Here is a 26,532-nt window from a genome sequence, read left to right on the forward strand (position 1 = left end):
AGTTAATAAACCTTGTTGTTCAAGTGAACACTAGTATTACTGGACATTCGAGTAGATGAAATCCAAAAGTCATCACTCACCTTTTTCAGCGCACAAGCCTTTATGACTTTTTCATATCGTTCCTTTTCGTATTTCTTACCAAATAAAATATTACTCCTCAGAGTTCCCGAGAACACCCAGGGCTGCTGAGACACATAGGCAATTCTTCCATGCACGCTGACCAGCCCGTGACTTGGGGCCAATTCCCCGAGCACAGCACTTAACAGTGATGACTGAAACAGATTGTAAAAAAACGTATGTTCAGTCAACACTCGAGACAAGAATAAGCCGCTGCAATGCAGCCTTGCCCAGCCCTGGGAGCTTGAAAAACACCACTCATTCATTTAAAAGAGCACAGGAAGTTGTGATTAAAAATTGGAAATAACATATTGGTCCATATAAACTAGTGGTTTATAAGGAATATTAACAAAATAGAGTGTAACAATCTACTCTGCCCTAATGAGTTTCCCTAAATGAGTTTCATGCCCCTAAATGAAATGGTACATGGAACAAAATCAACTAAGAATATTTACAGCAACACAGCAGCCAAGCATGACATATAGTTCATATATCCAATATTGAATGCATTGTTCTTGCATGCACGTATCGTTTTTGACAAAGAACTAGTTCTAGAAAAGCTGTATGTAAATAACATATCCTGGCCAGGCGCAGTGGCTCACACCTATAATCCCAGCACTTTGGGAGGCCAAGGTGGGTGGATCACTTGAGGCCAGGAGTTTGAGACCAGCCTGGCCAACATGGTGAAACCCCATCTCTACTAAAACTACAAACATTAGCCGGGCATGGTAGCACACCTGCAATCTCAGCTACTTGGGAGGCTGAGGCATGAGAATCACTTGAACCCGGGGAAGGTGGAGGTTGCAGCGAGTCTAGATCGCGCCACTGCACTCCAGCCTGGGCAACAGAGTGAGACCCTGTCTCAAAAACTAAATATACATACATACATGAATAAATCAGTGACACATAAAAATAAATAATATACCCTGTGCACTAGGAAGGAATTTTATTTTTAAATACCCAAGAATAGTGTCTGTGGAGAGCAAACTTCAATTGTGAAACCACCCTATTTGTTATATACCTACATCTAGATTTATTGTGTTGCTTTAGAATGCATGAGACTAAGTCTGTATGCACGTTTCCTTTGCATCTTCTACAATGCACAGACGTGACGTGTCTGTGCCCCCCACTATCAGAGCACTTATGACACTGAACTGAAATCACCTGTTTGTACATCTGTCTCACCCCAGATACCAGAAACTTCTGGAGGGCAGTGGCGTCTGGGTCTTGATAACAGGTGTATCTTTTACTCCTAACACAGGACTATACACCTGGCTACAGGTTTATTAAATGTGTGTTCATGTGACTTGGAGAAGTCATATCAAAACATGTTTAAAGCTTTTCAGACAAGCCTTCACAACCTCCAGATGTTCGTAGCATCTAGGGTCCACTCTGATAAAAAGAAGTTCCCACTTTCTTAGTCAATCCATCCTGCATAGTGGTCACATAAATAATTTCCTTCATGGAGATGTCCAACTTCTAGGAGTTCCCAATTGCTCAACTTGAAGAACCAAGGGGAACATGATATGCATTGTCCACATTTATTTGGTCATGTGACCCTTCTTGCAAAACGAATGTTCTATGCACTGAGAAATGCCATGCCAAGCGTACCCAATTCAAAATTGTGTTACACGTAGCCTTGGGCTCAAACCCGAGAAGTTAATATGAGAAGTGGGGTTGCAACAAGCTGCCAAAAGCCATTCTAACTCACCTTCCCTGCTCCCACTGGGCCGACCACAGCTAACAATTCACCAGGTCTGACAGTAAAGGAAAGGCCTTGTAGAGTTGGGGTCTCCGATGCCTACAAATTAAAGTTTATAAAATGTGCCCATTTCAATAAAGTCACACAAATCACTTCAAAAAGAGAAGAAAACAATACAATAGTCACTGATACATGAACATAACCCAAATCTTTCTCCTTCCTATTTTAAGATATTGTATCCTAGAGTCCTTTTCATGCAATCATATTTTTTTGGTGGGGTTTTAAACGGTTTGGAGTCTTCAGTACTTAAGGAAGGCCCATTCCCTTTTACCAGATTTTCATGTGAACACAGCTCCAGACTTCCACAAAATTTAGAGAGTAAAAATGACAAGGCAACCTTCTTGAAATGAAAACTCATGCTAACTTACTAAAACAATATTTTTGTTTAAGTTCTGGGATACATGTGCAGAACATGCAGGTGTGTTACATAGGTATACGTGTGCCATGGTGGTTTGCTGCACCTGTCAACCTGTCATCTAGGTTTTAAGCCCTGCATGCATTAGGTATCTGTCCTAATGCTCTCCCTCCCCTTGCCCCCACCCGCCGACAGACCCAGACGTGTAATGTTCCCCTCCCTGTGTCCATGTGTTCTCATTTAAAACAATATTCTTAATATAATATTCAGTATGGGAGCTTTTCAACTATTTGTAAGTTTTCATTCTCTCCCTTGGTTTTAATAGTCTATTTCATTAACCTCCACAAGGTGGCAGCATGAGTACATGGTATGCCCAGTCCTTGGCTAATGGATGACTTGAAATCTCCACTAATCTCTCCATTTTCACTTGATAAAGCATGAACCTCAGTTATGCCCAGCCAGCCAGAAGGCACTTTATACTACAAAGTCACTCTTGGCAAATGAACTTCTACAAATGGTGGTCAACCCTGTAACCAAGAGCTCTAATTTAACAACAACCAAAAACTGAAGAAAAATGAAATTAAGTATATGTTCATGGGTCAAAGTGAAAGTCTCAGTATTACACCTGCAGCTTGTGTTACCTATCCTGGGTAAATAGGGACAGCATCGTAGTTCTACTATAAACACAGAGGTACCCGCTACAGCATTCAATCCAGCACAAAGGGAGGAAGGGATGAAGTACTCATTATGGTATCAGAAATAATGTTCCTAAACAATCTATAAATTCTACGATAAAAAGATTCAGGAGTATATGCATGTTTTTACATATACTAAATGTTAAGGAAATTATCAATCACTGCTAATGTTAAAAAAAAAAAGGTTGTTTTAGTCAGGGCACGGACTGGTTCATGCCTGTAATCCCAACATTTTGGGAGACGGAGGTGGGAGGATCACTTGAGCCTAGGAGTTCAAGACAAGCTGGGGCAACATAATGAGAAACCATCTCTTAAAGAAAAAAAAAAATCGGCCAGGCATGGTGTGTGCCATAGTCCCAGCTACTCAGGAGGATGAGGCAGGAGAATCCCTTGAGTACAGGAGGTTGAGGTTTCAGTGAGCCAAGATTGCACCACTGCACTCTAACCTGGGTGACACAGTAAGACCTTGTCTCAAAAAAAAAAATGTTTTTTTACAGTTTATTTATTATTTAGGAGACCAAACCAAATTCATTACTTTTACAAAGAGCTTCTAAATATTTTCAGTTGAGAGAATTAAGTGTGTATCAGGGAAAAGGGATAGTTTACCAGAGCATGATAAACCAAAATGAGGAGGTTTCCTCTTCTCATACAAGGACAATCAGTACTTTGAATTATCTATCTTTTAAAAAAGCAAAAGTCAGTTGGTACAAATAAAGAGAGGAATGGTTTTAAATTCAGAGTATAGAACCTCAACCGTAAAAACTGCCAACTCTAAGAACTTTTGTCCAAACCCAGACATCAACACTAGTAGACAAAAATTGATACTGTTAAGTAAAGTAAAAACAGCTACAATTTGGGAGGAATCCTAAAGGGGTTTAAGTCGCACATTTATAATCTTCATCTGAATTTCCCATAGATAGATTGGAGAGATGTGACCATGCATGTCTGGTGGGTGGGCATTTAGCAAATTTATTCAAGTCCCAAATCCTTTCGGAAGTGGCTATTCTTCTGCACAATACGCTTTGGTAAATGCTCATCCATAGCATAGAAAAATGATCAAGAGTGAATCAAAGGCAATGCAGCCTCCTCAACTCTAGAAAAGGATTCTTCAAAATGAATCTGGCGTCCCTGGAGGGTGGAACACCCGTGGGATGATGGAAGAGGGAAGCACGCATGGAGTCAACCAACCCAAAACCTAAAGATGCTGAGCTGGCCCAGCCCACAAACAGTACTCATCAACCCCTCTCCACATCTCAAGTGGGCACGTGCAATCAGTAAAATGCCCAAAAGACAGAAAGCACGGCGGGGGAACAAGAGATCAAGATAACCTTCAAAATGAAAAATTTACCTGGAAACGACTTAACAGTCACATACCCAAATAATCACAAATATTTCTGTAAATGGTCAAATGCTAAAATATGTGTGTATGTAAACTGACCCCTTTTGTGTCCCAGACCACATTATAGGATGGCCACAGACCAAAACAATCATGATCCCTTTTAAGCACAAAGAAATTAGCCCCAGATTTCATAGGAATTATATAACAACCATCCAGAATAGGTTTCTCTACTCCTTCCTACATGCCTAACAACTATTTCTTTTTTAAAAAAGTAATACATTATTACCTAAACACTTGGAAAAATAGCGTTAAACAAAATGTGACATATTTACACGATTTTAAGTGCAAACTTGTCACAAATTCACAAAGTCTTGCTTGACTTAGCCTTACTATATAAGGTGTTCCTCCTCTAAAATGTGAAGGGTCTACTCTGTATTCCTGATTAAGTAACATTTGTCTCTTGAGACAACTGAAACCTACCTATTTCTGTGATTACAAAAGGATGAAAAAACACAACTGGTTAACCTGTCCCTTTCCCCTCCTTTGCAGTGTGTCTCTTTCCTAACAACTATTTCTGATTTTACTTCTTTTTACTCAGTTTTGGCTGCAAAAGAGTGAGCCACATGCAAAACCCAGCTTCCCATCACGGCCCTGGTTCTTAGAGCAGGTTTGCCCCACCGGGAGGCCTGGGACCCAGCACTGGTGCGCTGCAGCCAGAAGGGGGCAGCACTCGACAGCTCAGAAGGCTAGGCCCGTTCCCTCTGGGACCTCCAGGCTCCAGGACACTAAGGCAGGCCGACTGAGCCCCCACTCTGGGCCCAAGCCTATGCTGGGCCCTGGGGCCAGAGCAGTGAAGAAAACAGAAGCAAATCCCTTCCCCATGGAGAGTCACAGGCTCTCACGGGGCCACAGACTTTACAGCTTAGAGATTCAGCCCAAGCCCGTTTGTTTTATAAATGAGACCTAGGCTGGTGAGAAGACCTTCCCTCCAATACCCGCTGGTCTATCCAGCAAGACTGCTGCTGGAGTCTCTGTCTTTCTCCTAAATCCCAGCCCAGCTCCCCTTTCTTTCCTCTGCAGCTTCTCTCCAAAAGCCCCAGTGTCTGTGCCCCTCCTCCCACCCCAGCACCCTCTCAGCCGCAGACCTCCCTAATAATCCCTGCCAGCGTGAGGCATAATCACCCCAAGACAAGGCCCAGAAAACCGATGGCGTGTTCTGTTTACAATGCAGCTGTCAATGTTATCTAGGAACCAAAAAACAACAAAACAGCCCATTTTACAATATTGCAGGGTTTGGTACAAAAGAAATTTGCAAATGGGACCTACACAGTGTGTGGTGGCTACCTCAGTGCCTTCCTTTAGCTCAACAGCATTCACCTAGAGTGCTTTTATCTAGTGGGATGTTCACAGAGCTTTCTATCAATGCTTGAAGTGTATTAGAGCTGGGCACGGTGGCTCACGCCTGTAATCCCAGCACTTTGGGAGGCCAAGGCGTGCGGATCACCTGAGGCCAGAAATTCAAGACCAGGCTGGCCAACATTGGAGAAACCCTGTCTCTACTAAAAATACAAAAATTAGCCAGGCATGGTGGGGCATGCCTGTAATCCCAGCTACTCAGGAGGTTGAGGCAAGAGAATCACTTGAACCTGGGAGACAGAGGCTGCAGTGAGCCAAAATCACACCACTGCACTCCAGCCTAGGCAAAAGAGTGAGGCTCTGTCTCCAAAATAAATAAATAAATAAAGTGTATGAGGGTGGGAATGGCAGCAGGTAAGGTGAAACTGTCACCTTGTGAGAGTTTCCATGTGCACAAGATGCAATGATGTTCTATATATTTGGGAATACATTATTGTTTTGTTGGTAGAGATGGCAGAAATTACATCAGAATTAGGCAAACATGAAACAGGGAGTGCAATACTTAGAGCCAAGGGCATGTAAAGAAAGGAAGAGTCTGGAGTCTACAGAGTTTTGACATTTGTCCCACAGGAGAGGGCGGAGGCAGTGGGGCTGGGTGGGAGTGCTGCTCAACCACCTATTGGCTCTTGGATCCAGCAAACTACACTACGACTCAAGGTCAGCCACAAAGAGCACCTGGAGACGGGAGGAGCTGGTCACCACCAGCACTGCCCACCTATTTTAAGCAGCCTGAGTGGTTCCAGTGCCCTCAGAAGAGACCCTTGCCCTCTGGTCCCAAATCTTGCTGGCAGCCGGGCCACTGGGCTCCGCTCCTGGCAGACATCATCTCTAGCCCCAGGGTGCAGCTTCCTGCCATGGCTGATCTTGGGGTGGCCTCCTCCACCCCTGCTTTCCCTTTGTGCTCTTTCTTTCATCACCTATGTAACGAATTCCCTGCAAGAAATTCCCTCTCCCATGCTGTGTGTTCTGTTTTCCAGACTAACACAGACTGAGACAAGCAGATTTGCAGACGACCCCGGACTCAGGTGAGCGTAACCGCAGAACCAGCTCAATCTGGTTCAACTTTGTGTAATAACACAGTAAACTGTTTTTCGGTTACCATGGATCCCAGGTTGCAAGTTATGTAATCTGAGCATTCCCAGATAAACCAAGCAGGCAACCATGGGCAGAACCCAAGTGCTAGGACAAAGGAAGGAGGAACAAGTTCAGAGGCGGATGCCTCATGGCATGATCCAGGATCCGATCAGATCCAGCCCTGGAATCACGCAAGACCCAATCGGACCATGCCTCATTACCCTCTGCCTATAAAACCTGCCCCATCCCCCAGCTAGGGAAGACAAATTTGAGCGTTGCCTCCTGTCTCCTTGCCATTCGACTTACAATACAGCCTTTCTCTTCATGAAAAGCTGGTGCCATAGTAGTGGCGTCTATGAGCACTGGGCAGGGAGCCCACTGCTTCCTTGGAAGCATGAGGAGGGCGCTGGAGTTGTGGATAACAGGAGATGCACCGAGCCTCAGTACTTCTTGTGGGTGGCCCCTGCTGTTGTTCCCGTTTGCCTAAATGTTATGAGTAAACCAAGTGTTGAAAAATCCTTGTGGCCTTGCCTGAACTACCTGTCCGCTTACCACACGGTGAAAGCCTTCAGTCAGGAATCCATGGAGCTTGCTATGCCGGCCTGCAGCCTCCCCTCTGCCTTGGGCTGCCACCAAAGCAGCTGGCAACAACCAGATGCTTGGAATAGGGGAGCCCCACCCCAACCCTGTGGCAAAAATCCAAGTCATGGGCTTTCTCAATATGTAATAAGATGACCTGAAAACACTAAGCTGAAAATGTGCACTGATACCCCAAAGTCTCCGTAATAATCTACAGTGTACTCAGCAGTTAACCCATTCCATGCTGCACCCCTAGTCTGTCCAATCCTATAAAATCCAATATTGCCAGTGTCCAAACTTAGTGACATTTAGTTTAGAATGAGATAACACTTTCCTTGGTTTTTTGAAAATGAGATAAAACACAACTTGTCAAATACCTAAGTCTGATTTCATACCTACTTTCTATTAATTGCAAAACTTACTCCTAATTTTGAGAATCTCTGTAACATACTTTCAGTAAATAAGCAAGCCATATTTTATACGATGTGTAACACCTCAAAATTCTCTATTACATCAATGTCACTCATTATCTATTAGCAGTCATGATCTTGCAATTAAGGATATGTTACCTTATCCCAAAAAGCAGTAAAATCCTGCACATGCACCATCTTTTTACCATCTGACGGCAGCTGACGGTTGCGCTGTGATATCTCATCAAGTAGCAAAAAGGTCTAAAGAAAATGGGAAAAACGCAGATTGTTTAAATTACAGAAACAAAAGCACAAACAAAAGTCACTGCTTCTATGGAATTTGTAACATAAAACTTTATACAGCCTACAGATCATTTCACCAACCCTATTTAAAGTATCAGTTCATATCAGCATATGATATTTATTTAATAAATAAACATATAGAGTTCATGGCCATGAACTGTCTTTGTAATTTTAGGAACTATCTGTGTAATTTTTTTCAACAAGTATACTTGTTCCTAAATAAACCGAAAACACTGCTCTGAGGTTGAGTGCATTTATAGCCTGCATATTCCTACTGCTGTACTTTTGTGTTACTAATGGTGAACATGAGAGTTGGTCGGAAATGATCTGATGAATATTTCATGAATCCTCATCATGTGCCAAGCCCCGTGCTAGATGCTGGCAACATGAAAGTCAAGGCCATTCCCAGCCTTCAGGAAGTGAGTGAGCCCAGAAGGGCAGGCAGGAAACACAGGGCAGAGCCTCTGAAGGCAGCCCTGGCTCTGGCTGGTCACTTAGATTCAACTGGCCTTTCTCCTCCCTCCTGCATGTCAAATTGACATACAACTTATTCACTACCACTTAAGTCAGTGTTCTTTACCAAAATAAGAAAAAAGGCTTCTATCTCTTAAAACATATTTTATAAGCTACTTTTCACAATCACTTATTACTATTTTTTTTTTTTTGAGACAGAGTCTCACTCTGTCACCCAGGCTGGAGAGCAGTGGCACGATCTTGGTTCACTGCAGCCTCTGCCTCTCAGGTTCAAGTGATTCTCCAGCCTCAACCTCCTGAGTAGCTGGGATTACAGGCGTCTGCCACCATGCCTGGCTAATTTTTGTATTTATACTAGAGACAGGGTTTCACCATGTTAGCCAGGCTGGTCTCGAACTCCTGGCCTCAAGCAATCTACCCACCTTGGCCTCCCAAAATGCTGGGATTACAGGCATGAGCCACCGTGCTCCACCTGCACTTACCTTTTTTCCTTAGTCAATGTCCCCTCCTAGACAGCAGGAACGGCCCAATCTCTCGCTTATTGCTATTTTCCACACTAGTTAGCAACTACATAATGCAATTTAACTGAATAAAACAGTCCTGTTAACCATAACAAACCTAACACAATGATACATGGGAAAACTCCCTTTTGCTCCTCAAATGGTAGGTATAATTCAATGAGAGAAGCTACAGTGGCTTAGAAACAGAATAAACAACCTAGATCACCCCCACCCCATTCAAAATTTTGTAGATGTGGCAAAAACTGTCAGCTCTCCTCAAAATCTGCTCTCATTTTCTGTGGTTAACAAAACTCCCAGTTTTTAGCCAATGCATAGCAGCCTTGAACAAGGACCACTCTCTCCAGCCCCCAACGCAGTTAGATGTAGCTGCGTGACTTAAGTTCAGCCCAACAGAAAGTGACAACATCCAGGAAACTTCCTATACAATGTCCAGACCTTGGAAGCTGCCTGGACAACTTCCCCTCCAAAATCCAGGTGGTAAAACTTAATGGCCAATGTGATGGTACTGAGAGGTATTTAAGCCATGAGGGCTCCTCCCTCATTGCATTCCAGCCTGGGCAATAGCACAAGACCCTGTCAAAAAAAAAGGGAGGGAGGGAGGAAGGAAGGAAGGAAGGAAGGAAGGAAGGAAGGAAGGAAGGAAGGAAGGAAGGAAGGAAGGAAGGAAGGAAGGAAGGAAAAGACCAGACCCAATTTCACAAGTTTACTGACCAGCAATCATGTGTGACACTGATACAATGTTTTCACTGGTCCCTTCTCCAGCATCCCCCATCACAACCAAACCATTCCCAAACACCACTACCTAAGGATCTTCTGAAAACACCTCTGATAATGAACACCATGCTTCAAACTCTTCCATGACCCAGCAGCACTGACATTCACACTCCCAAAGTAGCCTTTGCCTTGATTCCCCGAGTATTAATCCCACCCTGTCTTTGAGGGCCCACCTCAAAGACTAATCCTGCTGGGAACCAGCCCAGGGTGGCTGCAGCTGGGACCGAAACTGAGTTATGTACAGGGCAGAGATATGTCCCCCATCCTGCACTTACAAACACACTCACCTGCATGAACACTGCACTGCACACGGGGTCAGCTCTTCACAGATACATGCTACAGTCATAAACAGACTGTATGATTGGCTTAAATTATTCAAACAATCAGCTATGTCAGTTAGCACAGCAACAAGCAAAAGGTCATACATCTTCTTAATCTTGTCCAGACAGAATAAAATTCTGATTTTAGCTGAAGTGTATGACCAAGACATCAATTCAATATTCTGTATGTGCATGTGAGAACAGAAGTTCCCCACCTTCAAAATAAAAAACTATGCACACAGTAAACCTATTGAGCACTGGTCAATAAACAATAGATCTGAGTGGAGACAGACATGATAATAGTTTAGTGGTTAAATGAGACTCCACTCAACACATGAACGGCTTGTAAAGATGCTGGAGGGGCTGGCTGGACTTTCTGTCACTCAGGAGGAAGAAAAAGCTGAAATGACATTGCCAATACAGCAATGAGGTGCATCCCCAGAAAGTTCATTTGGGGAAGTATCAGACGGCAGAACTGAAGTCAAAGAGACTGATTGACTTCAGAGTGGATGGTTGGCAAAAACTGAAGCAGCTTTGTGAACAATAAAACCTCAGAGACATGTTTTACTGGATGTGGAAGTCATTGAAGACTTTCAGTGCTTTGCTGTTAAGATAAGATCTCTTAAAATTCTATTGGACTTGCTTAATGCCAAGACCATCAATCCTTTCCTTAATAAAAGAAAAACAGATGGAACTTCTTAGACCTAAAAACTTCACAATAAAACCTTCATTTTCTGTACATGGAAAAAAGGAAATTGAAAAGTATGAGTAACAAAGACAATAAAGACTTAAATGTAAAACCTCAAACCATAAAAACCCCAGAAGAAAGCCTAGGCAATAACCATTTAGGACATAGGCATGGGCAAAGACTTCACAACTAAAACACCAAAAACAATGGCAACAAAAGCCAAAATTGACAAATGGGATCTAATTAAACTAAAGAGCTTCTCCACAGCAAAAGAAACTATCATCAGAGTGAACAGGCAACCTACAGAATGGAAGAAAATTTTTGCAATCTATCCACGTGACAGAGGGCTAATATCCAGAATCTACCAGGAACTTAAACAAATTTACAAGAAAAAAAACAACCCCATCAAAAAAGTGAGCGAAGGATATGAACAGACACTTCTCAAAAGAAGACACTTATGCGACCAACAAACATATGAAAAAAAGCTCATTATCACTGGTCATTAAAGAAATGCAAATCAAAACCACAAGGAGATACCATCTCACGCCAGTTAGAATGGTGATCACTAAAAAGTCAGGAAACAACATATGCTGGAGAGGATGTGGACAAATAGGAACACTTTTACATTGCTGGTGGGAGCGTAAATTAGTTCAACCATTGTGGAAGACAATGTGGCAATTCCTCAAGAAACTAGAACCAGAAATACCATTGGACCCATCAATCCCATTACTGGGTATATACCCAAAGGATTATAAACCATTCCACTATAAAGACACATGCACATGTATGTTTACTACAGCACTATTCACAACAGCAAAGACTTGGAACCAACCCAAATGCCCATCAATGATAGACTGGATAAAGAAAATGTGGCATATATACACTGTGGAATACTATGCAGCCATAAAAAAGGATGAGTTCATGTCCTTTACAGGGACATGGATGAAGCTGGAAACCATCATTCTCAGCAAACTAACACAGGAACAGAAAACCAAACACTGCATGCTCTCACTCATAAGTGGGAGTTGAACAATGAGAACACATGGACACAGGGAGGGGAACATCACACACCGGGGCCCGTCAGAGGGTGATGGGCAAGGGGAAGGAGAGCATTAGGACAAATATCCAATGCACGTGGGGCTTAAAACCTAGATGATGGGTTGATGGGTGCAGCAAACCACCATGGCACATGTATACCTATGTAACAAACCTGCATGTTCTGCACGTGTCCTAGAAAAAGTATAATAAAAAACTTAAAATTAAAATATAAAAATATTTTTTTAACAATTTAACAACACAATGTTTTCTAAACTCTATGTGTCTGCCAAGCTCTGGTCTATCTATGGTCAAGACTCACTTAGTTCTGATCAGTATATCGGGCAGACCTATTCCTCCTCTCCTGATGCCATTTTTCACCCTCTCATTATTCATTAACACATCCACATGAGAGGCAAGGAAGAAAGTGAACATTGAATCAATTCATTACACTCATCATTTACAACCTCCATTTTTAGAGAAATAGGAAAGGAGGCGGAACCAGGCAGACCCCATCAGTGGGTCTTGTAGCAAACATCTGCACAGTTCTAAAGCATCCCAGTCTTCAAAGCCAAATTCATCCCCAAATCTGGTCTTCTAGTATTCCATATTTCAGTGAACCCAGGTGATTTTGCAGCCATAAGAACGAAAGTAGCCCTGATCCCTTCTTCTGACTAATCCCTCCTCTTGCCCCACACCCAAATCAGGACATGCTCTCAATGGCTTTCAAATCTATCCAAGGCTGTCCACTTGGCCTGAGTCCAAATCACATCATCATCTTCCGGGACTACTTGCTGCATCAGCCTCCTGACGTATCTCCCTGCCTCTACTCTGGGCCCCAATGCATTCCCCAGGCTGCAGCCAGGGTGAATTGAAAATATGTGGATTTTCTTGAACATGAAGAGCTTTCTCACACAATTACCCCCAGGGAAATGCAGGGCATCAGCCTCCTGGCTGCCCCAAGCCACCTCCCTTCCCGAACCCTTCCCCATCTCTCTCCACTACCACGCACGCAATGCTGCAGGCTATTTCTTGACCCTTTGCAGGAAGCACTACACCTCCATAATGGCATCGGCATCTCTACCAAAGCACCTCATGGCATCTCAGACATTGCCTTCCAAAGACAATGACACATGAGCACTGATTTTAATTATGTGGTTATTTATTAACCCCCACTTGATGATTCCCAGGAGGAAGTTCCCAGCAGGAAGGACTTCTGTGTGTTGGCTTACCATTGTATCTAAGCATTTATCACAGTGCCAGCTTAAGCTAGGTGCTCAATTACATTGTAGAGTCAATGACTAACTGAATGAATAAATTCCAAACTTAACCCCCAAAAGCCTAGCATAGACCAAAACAGGTGTCTGTGTGCTTCCTCTCAATGATTTTAGTCTTAAGTTATCCTGACGTCATTTATATTTGCTACATATATTTTGACCTCATGTGCTTTTTTATCACACAACTAGGGCAAGGTTTCCCAAAGACAGCATATTTTCAGGGACACCAGGACACTTTCTAAAGATATTGATTGGGCTGAGCGCAGTGGCTCACGCTGTTATCTCAACACTTTGGGAGGCCGACGCGGGTGGATCACGAGGTCAAGAGACTGAGACTATCCTGGCCAACGTGGTGAAACCCTGTCTCTACTAAAAATACAAAAGTCAGCCGGGTGTGGTGGTGCATGCCTGTAGTCCCAGCTACTCCAAAGGCTGAGACAGGAGAATCACTTGAACCTGGGAGGCAGAGGTTGCAGTGAGCTGAGATCACACCACTGCACTCCAGCTTGGTGACAGTGAGACGCCGTCTCAAAACAAAACAAAACAAAAGATATTGGGCCCCAGCCAATGCCTGGTGAAGCAGAATCTCTAAGGTGTAATAATTTAGTTTTAATCAGTGCATCAGGTAATTCTGATGAAATAGGGGACAAAATTTTAAATGGGTTACAGGAACCATCCAGATTGAAAAAACACAAAGTTCTAAAGGAAGAAAAAACAAATAAACAAAACAAAACAAAACCTCCAACAATGACTTCAACACCACCATGAAGGAGTTCACCATACGAACACCAACGCTTTCTTACCAGTCATGCCTGGCCATTTGTTTCTCCTTTACTGAAAATCACTACTGCCTAACTCTAGGCCCATCCTCCCACCAGAAACTACGTACGTGAGGGGAAATTAAAGTTTCCTGCCCAAGTCAAAGATGCCTCCTTTATCTGGACACAGAGCACCTTGCCAAAGTTAGCCACTGGAAAATGCAAAATTCCCAGCCGGTCATTTTATTTTACTATATGCATACATCTATCTACATGAACAAGAATTTCAAGCTTTAGACACAGGTGAGTTGCATTTTAGTGGGGAAAAAAATAAAAAATCTTACGGATTTCTTCCCTAGCTGCATATTGGACCACAATTCCCTGAAAATCATCTGCAGGATCCCTTTCATGCCACACTCTCTGATGTGTGACATAATTCAGCAGAGAACGACAGTCATCACTTCCCACCAAAATAATGCTCAGTTGTTAGGCATTTTCCAAATCTCATAGATGTAATGAAGCTGGAGGTTGACTTCACTTACACATTTTCTGAGCACCTGCAAGCTACACATAATATAAAGATGAACAAGGCATTGTTTCTGCCTTTTGTAAGTTTAGAGTTTAGGAAGGGAAAGAAATCTATAAACAAATGGCTTCAATAATAAGGGGAAAATGAAGACAAAGTCACGTATGGAGAGCCCAAAAGAAGAGATGAGGATTAAAGAATGTGTGATGGGCCGGGTGCGGTGGCTTATACCTGTATCCCAGCAATTCGGGATGCCAAGGCGGGTGGATCACTTGAGGTCAGGAATTCGAGACCTGCCTGGCCAACGTGGTGAAACCTTGCCTCTACTAAAAATACAAAACTTAGCTGGATATGGTGGCTCACACCTGTAATCCCAACTACTCAGGAGGCTGAGGCAGGAGAATTGCTTGAACCCAGGAAGTAGAGGTTGCAGTGAGCTGAGATCATGCCACTGCACTCCAGCCTAGCCGACAGAGTGAGACTCGTCTCAAAAGAAAAAAAAGACTGTGTGATGGTGAATTTTATGTGTCAGCTTGGCTAGGCCACGGTCCCCAGATATTTGTTCAAACATGTCTGGATATCAATGGGAAAGTGTTTTTCAGTTGAGATTAGCATTTAAATCTGTAGACTTTAAAGTCCTACATAATGTCAGTGGGCTTCATCCAATCAGTTGAAGGCATTTAACAGAAAAAAGACCTACAAAGAAAAAGGAATTCTGCCTCAAGACTGTCCTCCTCAGACTCAAGTTGCATCATCAGCTCTTCCCAGGGTCTTTGGCCTGCCAGCTGCCCTGCAGATTGTGGACATACCTCACCTCCAAGTTGCGTGAGGCAATTTTATCAATCTACCAATCTCTCTCTGCATGTACACACATGTTGGCCCTATCGGTTCTGCTTCTCTGGAGAACTCTGACTAATACAGACAGTTTTCTAAATAAGTGAGACAAAACAGGAAATGACCCCCAGACACTAAGTTCAATCCCCTTATTTAAAGATAAGAAAACCGAGGCCCAGAGAGTTGGTGAGGACCCAAGGTCTTCGTCCCACCCCCCCATACCACCTGTTGGGGCTGCTCTTTGCCCAGTTATTTTCTATGGCTGCCGCACAGAAGTGAGATCTGCATTCAGGTCATGCTGTGCATGTGGGGGTAAGAATGTGTACTTTTTTTTTTTTTTTTTTTTTTGAGATGGAGTCTCGCTCTGTCACCCAGGCTGGAGTGCAGTAGTGCGATCTCAGCTCACTGCAACCTCCACCTCCCGGGTTCAAGCAATTCTCGTGCCTCAGCCTCCAGAGTAGCTGGGATTACAGATGTGCGCCACCACGTCCAGCTAATTTTGTTGTTGTTGTTGTTGTATTTTTAGTAGAGGTGGGGTTTCACCATGCTAGCCAGGCTGGTCTAGAACTCCTGACCTCAAGTGATCTGCCCACCTCAGCCTCCCAAAGTGCTGGGATTACAGATGTGAGCCATCGTGCCTGGCTGCACTTCTGAGACGGATTGACGGCCTGGGCTAAAGCCCCGGATCAGCCTTTTATTAACTGTTAAAACGTGGAGGTGCTATTCACCCTCCTCAGACTTCAGTTTCTTTATCTGTAATGTGGGAATGATAGGGGAGTTACACAAGTAAAAGGAGTGAATATTCATAAGGCACTTGGGCCCCTCCTTGTTACCTAGTAAGTACTCACCAGCTATTACTTGTTCATATAAAGCCCCATGGTCTTAATCTTAATCTTCATTTATCTCATAATGGCCAGGAAGACAGACTAATTTTATTAACCAAGTAAGACTGTTTCTATTTCTCCACATGGCCCAAGGGAAGTCCATTTGTTTCACAACCTGGAAGCCAGTCAGGAGGCTCTTTTTTTTTTTTTTTTTGGAGACAGAGCCTCACTCTGTCACCCAGACTACAGTGCAGTGGCGTAATCTCGGCTCACTGCAACCTCCACTTTTTGGGTTCAAGCAAGCCTCAGCCTCCTGAGGAGCTGGGATTACAGGCGTGTACCACCACGCCTGACTAATTTTTATATTTTTAGTAGAGACGGGATTTCACCATGTTGGCCAAGCCGGTCTCTAACTCCTGACTTCAAGTGATCTGCTCACCTTGGCCTCCCAAACTGCTGCGATTATAGGTGTAAGCCACCGCGCCCAGCCAGGAGGGTCTATATTTAATGTCAGACACGGCCCCTCTCTTATAAGAGGAGGTCCACCAAGTCCAACAGGGTTTGAGATGCACAGAGGGACACGCATAACGAGGCACAGACTCCGATCCAGTCCACTCTGAAAAAAATCCAGCTCCCCGGAGTTGAGGACCCTCATACCCCCATTGAACAAGGCCTGGTGTTCTGGGAATATTCAACTCGAGTCTGCTTCCTCGCTCGGCCTTTCTCTGGCTTCTAGTGCAGGCTGGGCCACCTTGGGTCTGTATAGGGCCCCAGACTTTTGCTATGGTTGCTGCTTCTGTCCATCCAGCATTTGGTGCCCATCATGTGTCCATCAGTGCTGAGCTGCACCGTACTGGCCTTGCTCAGCAGGAACAAAAGTACCACAGGCTCCTGAGACCTGGCCGGAGGGCTTAGTAGCATCTGCTTAAATCAAGGACAGAAGGGAGGACACCCCAGCCACACAGAGCAAAAGACCCCAAAGTGGGAACAGAGACGAGTCATGTGCTGGGAAACACACGATGTGGCCAGGTAAGCCCTACACCTAGGATTCAAAAATAGGACTCCATAAGAAACAGAGAACCTTTCAAGGTTTGTGGAATAAGACTAGATGAGTAAAAGAATACTGAAGGAAATATCCCACACCAGAGGATACTAAGGCAGCAACACAGGTGATATAGTTTGGCTCAGTGTCCCCACCCAAATCTCAGCTTGAACTGTAATCCCCATAATCCTCACATGTCAAGGGTGGGACCAGGTGGAGGTAACTGGATCATGGGGGCAGTTTCCCCTGTGCTGTTCTAGTGATAGTGAGTTCTCATGAGATCTGATGGTTTTATAAGCGTCTGGCATTTCCCCTGCTTGCACTTCTCCTTCTTGCCACCCTGTGAAGAAAGTGCCTGCTTCCCCTTCCGCCATGACTGTAAGTTTCCTGAGGTCTCCCCAACTATGCTGAACTGTGAGTCAATTAAACCTCTTTCCTTTATAAATTGTCCCAGTCTCAGGACGTTCTTTATAGCAATATAAAAACAAACTAATACAATAGGCAATGTAACAATGGTTAAGAAATCATGGTTCTGAACAGATTCCTAGTTCTAAGATAGGCAAACTCCTTAACCTATTACAGGAGCCAGTTTCATTCTCTGTAAAGTGGGGACACTAATGCTTATCTCCTTCAATTGTGAGGATAACATGAAATAACATGTAAAGGCTTCCAAGAGCCCTGGTCCACAGTACACACACCAGCACCTGCAATCACGGTGAGGGGCAGCAACAGCAGTCAGAGAATTACAGCAGCACAATACATATGTGGCCCTTCCACCTGAAAGAGGTGTCCTGCACACCAGAAAGATACTCTGGTCAAAGTATATTCCTAAGTTCTTTCTTTCAAGATGCAAAAGCTACATGAAAAAAGTGTTACTGACCTGCATGGACCATCCATTCACAGTGTTACCTGAAGCTGCTGTCAGAAAGAATGGAGATAAGAATTGACCCTATATGGTCTGTTTTATAGGTAATATTTTTTATGAAATACAAACTTGCTAATCAGTAGTGGGAGTCTGCCTATGAATAGCTACTATGCTCCAGCCTGGGTAACACAGCAAGATCTCATCTTCAAAAAACAAATTTCATCGTAAAAAAGAATCTTAGCTTTCATGAGAACACCCACCCCATTCTCTCCCCCACCAAAAAAATAAAAATAAAAAATAATCACAGCCAGCGTCAGCTAAGTTCACTCAAGTCTGTCCTTGGGCATCCATCTCTATTAAGAACCAGGAATAAAACAAAGCAGATTTTTGAAAAGCTTAGACAGTTAAGTTCTTGCCAAGCCCTCTCACAAAGCCAATTTATTTTAATTTTCAACTTATTCATAAACACACAAATACTTGAGCACACATTATGTGCCGGGACCTTATCTTGGTGATATAAATTATTTACCCCTGGCAATTTAGTGACAGCTACTTAGGAAAAGGTGATGGTGTGTAAAGTGGATGCTATGGTTTGAATGGGCATGCCTATTCTAAATTCATAGGTTGGAAGTTCACCCCAGCGTCGGTGTTAAGAGGTGGGGCCTCTAAGAGGTGATTAGGCGGCTATGGCAGAGCCCTCCTGAAGGGGATTAGTGTCCTTATAGAAGGCTGGAGGGAACTAACCAGGCCCATTTTGTCCTTCTGTTTCTTCCACGATGGGAGGACACAGAGGTCCATCTGGGAAGCAGAGAATGGTCCTCACCAGACACCAATGCCAGAGCCTTACTCTTGGACTTCCCAGCCTCCAGAACTGTGAGAAATAAATGTCTAACATGTATAAGTTAGCCAGTCTCAGGTATTCGGTTACAGTAGTACAAATGGAGCAAGGCAGTAGAAATCAACCAATTGGAAAGAAAGAAGTCTGGCAGAGATAGGTTCATCAACAGTAAGAAAAAAGTGAAAAGCAGACAGGAAAGAAACGGCAGAGATCCTAAAGGCATGCACAGAAATTAACAAGGAAAACATCTACAGAGAAAAGAACTTATTTTCAAACAGGGATAGCTAAGTGAAGTTGAGGCCATTCTTCCTGACCAAGAAGCAGGGACCTCCAGCAAGTTCTTTCCTTCCAGCCCACAGAAGAATCATACTCAACCCATACTCACTACTTTCTCATTGGTGTTAACATAAGAGATGAAATCTATTTGCTTTTCCTGCTTTTAGACAGCTTAGACATTTTAATCACACCTGCAGTTACCACCTGTACATCAAAAGCCCTGTGCCACTGCTGTTTATGTTGCTGCCAATAAATGATCACAATGCTTGCATTGTCTTTAGTGCGCTCTATCTAAGATAGGGAAGTACACACAACATTTTGGAATGGCGGCACGTTTTGGTTATGAGAGAGTTAAATGTAATTACACTGGAACATAGTGATGCTAAATAAAAGGAGACATCATTCTACTTCAAATGCACCTACAACTTTAAAATGGCATCTGACACCAACCTGGATTCTTTGGATGCTGACGATTGCCTCTGACACCCTCTCAACGGCTGAGGGGAAGAAGAGGGTGACCGTCAGCCGCACAGCCCCATACAGCGTCACTGCCACAAACACGCGGCTGGCTGTGATCACATTGCCGAGGAGCACGTAGGTGGTGAAGGTCACAAACACGATGATTTTGCTTGCACTGAAAAACGAAGCCAAATTCATCCCTCTGAGGTAGGAACTTCTCAGAATCTTGGAAATCTCCTTCCTGAAAGAGAGTACAGGTTTTTAAAAAAGCAGTGATGTCAACCAGATAAAGTGGCTCACACCTGCAATCCCAGCACTTTGGGAGCTGAGGTGGATGAACTGTTTGAACCCAGGAGTTTGAGACCATCCTGGGCAACAACAACAAAAAAGTGCAAAGGTGAGAGGTGGCCAGGAACTACCCAGGAAATCATAAGAAGTACCAAGTGCTGGAATGCAACAACTAATCAAATATTTAATCCAAAAGCCAAAAAAACACATATTTTGTTTTATGAGACAGAGTTTCACTCTTGTCTCCCAGGCAATGGTGCGATCTCCGCTCACTGCAACCTCCGCCTCCTGGTTCAAGCAATTCTCCTGCCTCAGCCTCTCAAGTAGCTAGGATTACTGGCATGTGCCACCGCACCTAGCAAATTTTTGTATTTTTAGTAGAGACAGGGTTTCACCACGTTGGCCAGGCTGGTCTCAAACTCCTGACCTCATGTGATCCACCCGCCTCAGCCTCCCAAAGTTCTTGAATTACAGGCATGAGCCACCGCACCCAGCCCCTCCAAAATTTCTAATAACACAAAGCACAACTAACAGTATTTCCATGCCTGTTTGGGATGAAAAATACTGATTCGTATAGTTTGGGCCAATATAGATATGCCCAGTCTCTATAACTTGCCCATTTTGCTACATTAATATAAATTATAATTTTATTTTAAATACCATTATTCTCAAATACTAACATCTTAGACTCATTGTTGGGATTTGGGATATTCAGAAACATCTGGAATTTCACTTTTGTATTAGTAAGAAGCATACATGCTTTCTGTTTAAGAACATGGTAAATGGAAGACCAAGTGAAAATAACGTTCTCTGCCATTCTACTTAACCCAACTGCCATGCGTGGGGAGTGGGATGGATTGTACTGAACTTCCCATAAGTGAAAACATAGTAAAACTTCTAAAACCATCAACAAGAATAGCAAATAGAAAAGTACAAAAATATGGTACGATGTATACAAAAACTTACTTTCTCAAATTGGTAATAAGATCTGAAAATGACTTTTCCCAGGCGTACATTTTTATTATCCTTATGCCAGTTATAACTTCATTCATGGTCCTGATCCTGGCATCCGTGAACGTCGCAGTTTTACTCCTAAGGGGGACCAGATACGGGAGATGAGCCTGAGCGATCACAGCCTGCCCTTATCAGCGGCAGGCACAGGCAGGGACCTGCATCACATGGTTCCCTACGGCGCTTTTGCTTCCGACAACACAGACAGGTCCTACTCAAAATACAAATAGAAAAAGACTTCGATTAGGAAGTCAACAGTCTATCCCAACTCAATAAGTATTTTGGAGAATTTGTAATATCTGCTGAGGAAGACATGAAAATGAGTCAGATGTAATCTGTCCCCTCGAGGAGCTCACAGGTGGGCAGGAAAGGCAGAAAGGCACCCAAGCCTGATGATAATACAGTGGTTGGAGTGTGCTAAAATGGGAATGAAGTGCTGGGGAGCAGAAAAGAAAGGGCTGTTTGTTAACTTCACTGGGAAAGAAGAGAGAAAAAAAAAAAAAAAAAAAGCTTCAGAGGACCGGAAGCATTTGAATGGGGCCTCAAAGGACAAGGACTATTTCTCCAGATGGCAAAGAGGGGAAGGTCCAACTAGAAAATACACCATAAGCAAATGCATAAAACAAAGAACTCAATGCACTTCCAACAGTGGCTCATCTCGATCCAGCTGACAACCTTGACAATGACTCATTTCCAATTCGTTGGAAACTGCTTCAAGTCTAATTTATTTTATCATCATTAATCTCTTGACCAAAAGCTGTATTTCTTTCTTTCTTTCTTTCTTTCTTTTTTTTTTTTTGAGACAGAGTCTCACTCTGTCACCCAGGCTGGAGTGCACTGGCATAATCTTGGCTCACTGCAACCTCTGCCTCCTGCATTCAAGTGATTCTCATGCCTGAGCCTCCCAAGTAGCTGGGATTACAGGCGTGTACCACTATGCCCAGCTAATTTTTTAAATTTAGTAGAGACGGAGTTTTGTCATGTTGGCCAGGCATGTCTTGAACTCCTGGCCTCAAGTGATCCACCTGCCTCGGCCTCCCAAAGTGTTGGGATTATAGGTGTCAGCCACCATGACCAGCTAACAACCATATTCCTAACACATATGCTACTAGGATTGTGTGATTTTATAACTACATCATTAAAATTCACCTTGCCTTTGGGGAGCTTACAATTTAATGGAAATACTGAATTAAAAATAACACACATATATATACATGTGAAAATAGCTCTAACACAAGCACAGTAAAGATGTATGCAGCTAGAATGGAGCCTATGAAATATTTCAGTTTATCATTATTCATTATATGTTTAACTAACTTCTACATATGTGATTTCTGCTTAAGGACACTCTACTTATTGAGGCCACAGCGCCTGAAAAGCTGGCTGGGAGGAGCTGGTGAATGCCTTCACCTTTCTCCCTTAAAGATTTGCCTTCAGCATAAGGATGGAGGCCCCCTTGGCTGAGCCTGAAGAGCTGCAACATATGCAAGGAAGAGATAACAAAAGGCATTTAGTTTGTTTCTGAACAAAACATTGGGAAGACTGTGGATGTTACCAAATACATACGACATTTTTCACACCAGTATTTCTCTTACCTCAGTGATGAGAACAACTTCCCGAAACAGCTTTGCAAGGGCAGGAGAATGATTAGAACTGCCATCCCAGCAAGGCACGATATTCCTATCTCCATCCAGAGTAGGGCGGTCACTGCAATCGCCTGCAGTGGTCCCGCCCACAGGAAGTGTAAGAACACTGTCACCTTTAAAGAAAAAGAGCATTCTTAGGACTCCAGAAAAGCAAAACCAGTAAGAACACAGTACAGAAATGATCCGCTGGAAAGGAACAGGCAAGATCCTAAACAGAAATGGCCACAGTGGGTTTACACCTGCTAAAGCAGAAAGCCGAGCACCTGCCACAGGTGAAGCCATTCTGGGGAAACAAAGAGCGGGTCTGGGAGACTTGCAAGAGAATCTGACCAGCGGCATTAGAAGATCTTGATCGTGACTATCTCACTGATGAGCTGAGCATTTTCCAGAACTCTCTGCCACAGAATTCAGCTCCCATATGCCCTGGGGCTCCCCAGTACCCCAAGAAAGCCTGTACTATAGTGCCCACCACATACTCCAGTAATTTACTTGTGTGTTTGTCTCCCAGACAGGCCGTGAGCTTCTTCAGAACAGAAACCACGTCTTACTCATCGTCCCTGACACTGAGCGGAGGCTTTAGGTCATGTCTGATGAATGAATAATTGGAAAAAAAAAAGCGATACCTCTACAAGGTTAAGTATTAAACAATGGACACTGGGCGGGTATGGTGTTCACACCTGTAATCCCAGCACTTTGGGAGGCCAAGGTAGCGAGAATTGCTTGAGGCCAGAATTTTGAGACCAGCCTGTGCAACAAGGCATGATCCCTTCTCTACAAATAATAAAAAAAGAAATTAGCCAGCAATCCTTTTGTAGTTCATGAGCATGATAATCGGGTGTTCACGCACTTGTGTGAGATGTGCCACCCTTGAATTTTGTTATGATGTTGCTACATTAGCCCATCTGACAGGAAAATTCAAAAAAAGAGAGAAATTAGCTGAGCATGGTGGTGCACACCTGTAGTCACAGCTAATCAGGAGGCTGAGACAGGAGGATCGCACATCACTTGAGCCCAGGAGTTCAAGGCTTCAGTGAACTATGATCCTGCCACTGCAATCCAGTGTGAACAGAGTGAGCCCCTGTCTCCAGAAAGAATAAAAGGGGGAAGAGGGATGTTTAATGCAATGAAAAAGGATCCCTGAGCTGCAGCTTACCTGATCAAACTTGTTCACATCATTGGACAGCAGATTGACTATCTGGCCTGTGGTTGTCTTCCCCATGGCCATGTTACTAAGACGAAGTGCCTGAAATAAAAGAGGTTGTAGAGAATTGTATTCATGCAGTGATACTAAGTCAGGCTTAGGACACAGCAGACCTGAGGAAGTCTTGTGTGATGTCAAGACCAGATCTAAAGACCAGCATCCCCATCCCCCACTGCCCCCTCTCTCTGCCCCACCAGTACCTTTAGTGGTGGCAGCTGTGTCAGGACAGCAACGCGAGGGTTAGGAAGAAGAAAAATCTCCCACCTCATTTAATGAATTTGGACATGCCCCCAAGTACAAAAGGGCATAAGTTTCTACTTAAGAGCCAACCAGAGTAATTTTGAGCCAAATTAGGGAAGAACAAAGAGGCTGTCAGAGGAATAAAATGAGAGGACGTGGACTATAAATCCATACCAATCACTAATTCTCTGTGCAACATTATTAAACACACGGGGCCTTAGTCTCTTCACCCTGCCTGGATCAGAGGGTTTGAATGTGATCAATGGGAAATGACAAATATGGAGTATTAATTATCTGGAGGACACCAGGAGCCCCAGCAGATACAGTGACACAGTCACATTTTCCTGCCTTGGGAGACAGGGCTAGGTATGTCCAGACACCTGTGATTCAACTGTGACCTGCACAGAGAACTGGGGGCAGTTCCAACTGAGGGACACTGGGTGGGAGAGACCCTGGACGATGAAGGACGGACTTTATGGAGGGAAGGGAAGGGCAATGCAGGGGAGGCCTAGCCAGGACAGAAGTACGGAGAAGGGGGATGTGGAGGCTGCTGAATAAAGAACATCCCAAACCTGGCTGAAGCAGGTGAAGCTTATGGAAGCGAGGCTGAAGCAGGTGAAGCTTACGGAAATGGGGTTAAAGCAGGTGAAGCTTATGGAAGTGGGGCTGAAGCAGGTGAAACTCATGGAAGTGGGGCTGAAGCAGGTGAAGCTTATGGAAGGCAATATGGAACAGTACGTGTGGTTTTTCAAGTACTGTTTTTTCAAGTTTTTCAAGTACTTCTCAACTTAAGGAAGGTTTAACAGTAGAAGTGATTAGCCAGGAGACTACTGGAAGAAGGAGAATGAGTTGCTGCTGGAATAACAGTCCAGGCAAAGGGCAACAAGACTGTCAATGAGGGCTATGTGAATGGGAAAAAAAAGAGCCAGATAGAAGTGAAAACATTTTGAAAAGTTAAAAAAATGGCCGGGCGCAGTGGCTCACACCTGTAATCCCAGCACTTAGTGGGGCTGAAGGCAGATCACGTGAGGTCAGGAGTTCGAGACCAGCCTGGCCAACATGGTGAAATCCTGTGTCTACTAAAAATACAAAAATTAGCTGGGTGTGGTGGTGTGCACCTGTAATCCCAGCTACTTGGGAGGCTGAGGCAGAAAATCACTTGTACCGGGAGGCAGGGGTTGCAGTCAGCCGAGATTGCGCCACTGTACTCCAGCCTGGGTGACAGAGTGAGACTCTGTCTCAAAAAAAAAAAAAAAATTAAAAAATGCTATTATGGCCGGGCGCGGTGGCTCATGCTTGTAATCCCAGCACTTTGGGAGGCCGAGGCAGGCAGATCACGACGTCAGGAGATCGAGACCACAGTGAAACCCTGTCTCTACTAAAAAAAAAATACAAAAAAATTAGCCAGGCGTGGTGGCAGGCGCCTGTAGTCCCAGCTACTCGGAGAGGCTGAGGAAGGAGAATGGCGTTAACCCAGGAGGCAGAGCTTGCAGTGAGCCGAGATTGCGCCACTGCACTCCAGCCTGGGTGACAGAGCGAGACTCCGTCTCAAAAAAAAAAAAAAAAAAAAAAAAGCTATTATGCAAATATAAGTGAATCCATCATAAAATACAAAGAAAGAAGAAAACATGGGAGTGAGGGAGAAGAAAGGGAAGGAGAGAGACCAGCCTGCCCCTGTAGGAAAGAAACAGAACGTAATGTGCCTTATTGACTACAAACTATCTGTAAATATTTATAAAGCCAATCTTACATACAAAGTGTTAATCCCACATGCCGAAAATACACATTTTTAAAGCATGTAAATTTGATACCTAATTTTAACAAAATAAAAGCAAAATGTCAACACCAAACTCTAAGCCTAAGCTGACCCTTTTCAAGAAATGTGAACTCAACTGTGCCCAACTTGAACTATCAGCCACAGATTGTGTCTGCTGCCAACAATGAGGATTTAGGTAAGATGGCACAGATGCCAATTTGTGAAAAAGACGAAGTTCTTCTGGGTGCACCAGGAGGGCTACTTGTAATTCATGTATTACTGTGACCAGGTGTAGAGGTGGAATAAAAGGCTGGGCAGATACTCGGGCTGTAATAGAAGTTAACCCAAGTGAACGATAACTCTACAGTCAACACAGAAATTAAGGGTCTGCTGAAATAAAATCAGTCATACTCCAGATAGGATAAAAAAAATCATGAAAGGCCATGAATATTATTAATGAGGAAGACATGCCAGGTGCGGTGGCATGTAATCCCAGCACTTTGGGAGGCTGAGGCAGGCAGATCATCTGAGGTCACGAGTTCGAGACCAGCCTGGTCAACATGGTGAATCCCTGTCTCTACAAAAATATAAAAATTAGTGAGGCATGATGGCAGGTGCCTGTAATCCCAGCTACTCAGGAGGCTGAGGCAGAGAATCACTTGAACCCAGGAGGCAGAGGCTGCAGTGAGTCAAGATCGTGCCATTACACTCCAGCTTGGGCGACTAAGCAAGACTCTATCTTAAAAAAAAAAAAAAGAGGACGACACAGCTGACACGCAAACTGCCAGGCTTCTGCTTCCAACCATGAGAGAGGACTTGCCCTCCCCTG

At 43.8% G+C, this 26,532-nt stretch overlaps 1 protein-coding gene and 1 non-coding gene across 4 annotated transcripts in view; one reads left to right on the forward strand and one right to left on the reverse strand.

The window, feature by feature from the left end:
* ABCC4 (ATP binding cassette subfamily C member 4) overlaps positions 1–26,532 on the reverse strand; it is a 287,148-nt gene that overhangs the window by 169,280 nt on the left and 91,336 nt on the right. For all 3 annotated transcript variants that reach the window (XM_032151108.3, XM_058438015.1, XM_032151110.2), the window contains exons 5-11: positions 23,660–23,749; positions 22,456–22,619; positions 20,816–20,941; positions 19,553–19,802; positions 7,907–8,008; positions 1,829–1,918; positions 81–272 (exon numbers count right to left, since the gene is read on the reverse strand). In XM_032151108.3, coding sequence (XP_032006999.1) covers positions 81–272; positions 1,829–1,918; positions 7,907–8,008; positions 19,553–19,802; positions 20,816–20,941; positions 22,456–22,619; positions 23,660–23,749 — 1,014 coding nt within the window. The remainder of the gene's footprint in view (positions 1–80; positions 273–1,828; positions 1,919–7,906; positions 8,009–19,552; positions 19,803–20,815; positions 20,942–22,455; positions 22,620–23,659; positions 23,750–26,532) is intronic.
* On the forward strand, positions 23,310–23,414 carry LOC116467709 (small nucleolar RNA U13). The gene has a single exon (XR_004247914.1). It is a non-coding gene; the product is annotated as a small nucleolar RNA U13 (small nucleolar RNA).

The sequence above is a fragment of the Hylobates moloch genome, unplaced genomic scaffold, assembly GCF_009828535.3.
Source record: "Hylobates moloch isolate HMO894 unplaced genomic scaffold, HMol_V3 SCAFFOLD_4, whole genome shotgun sequence".
NCBI classification, from domain to species: Eukaryota; Metazoa; Chordata; class Mammalia; order Primates; family Hylobatidae; genus Hylobates; species Hylobates moloch.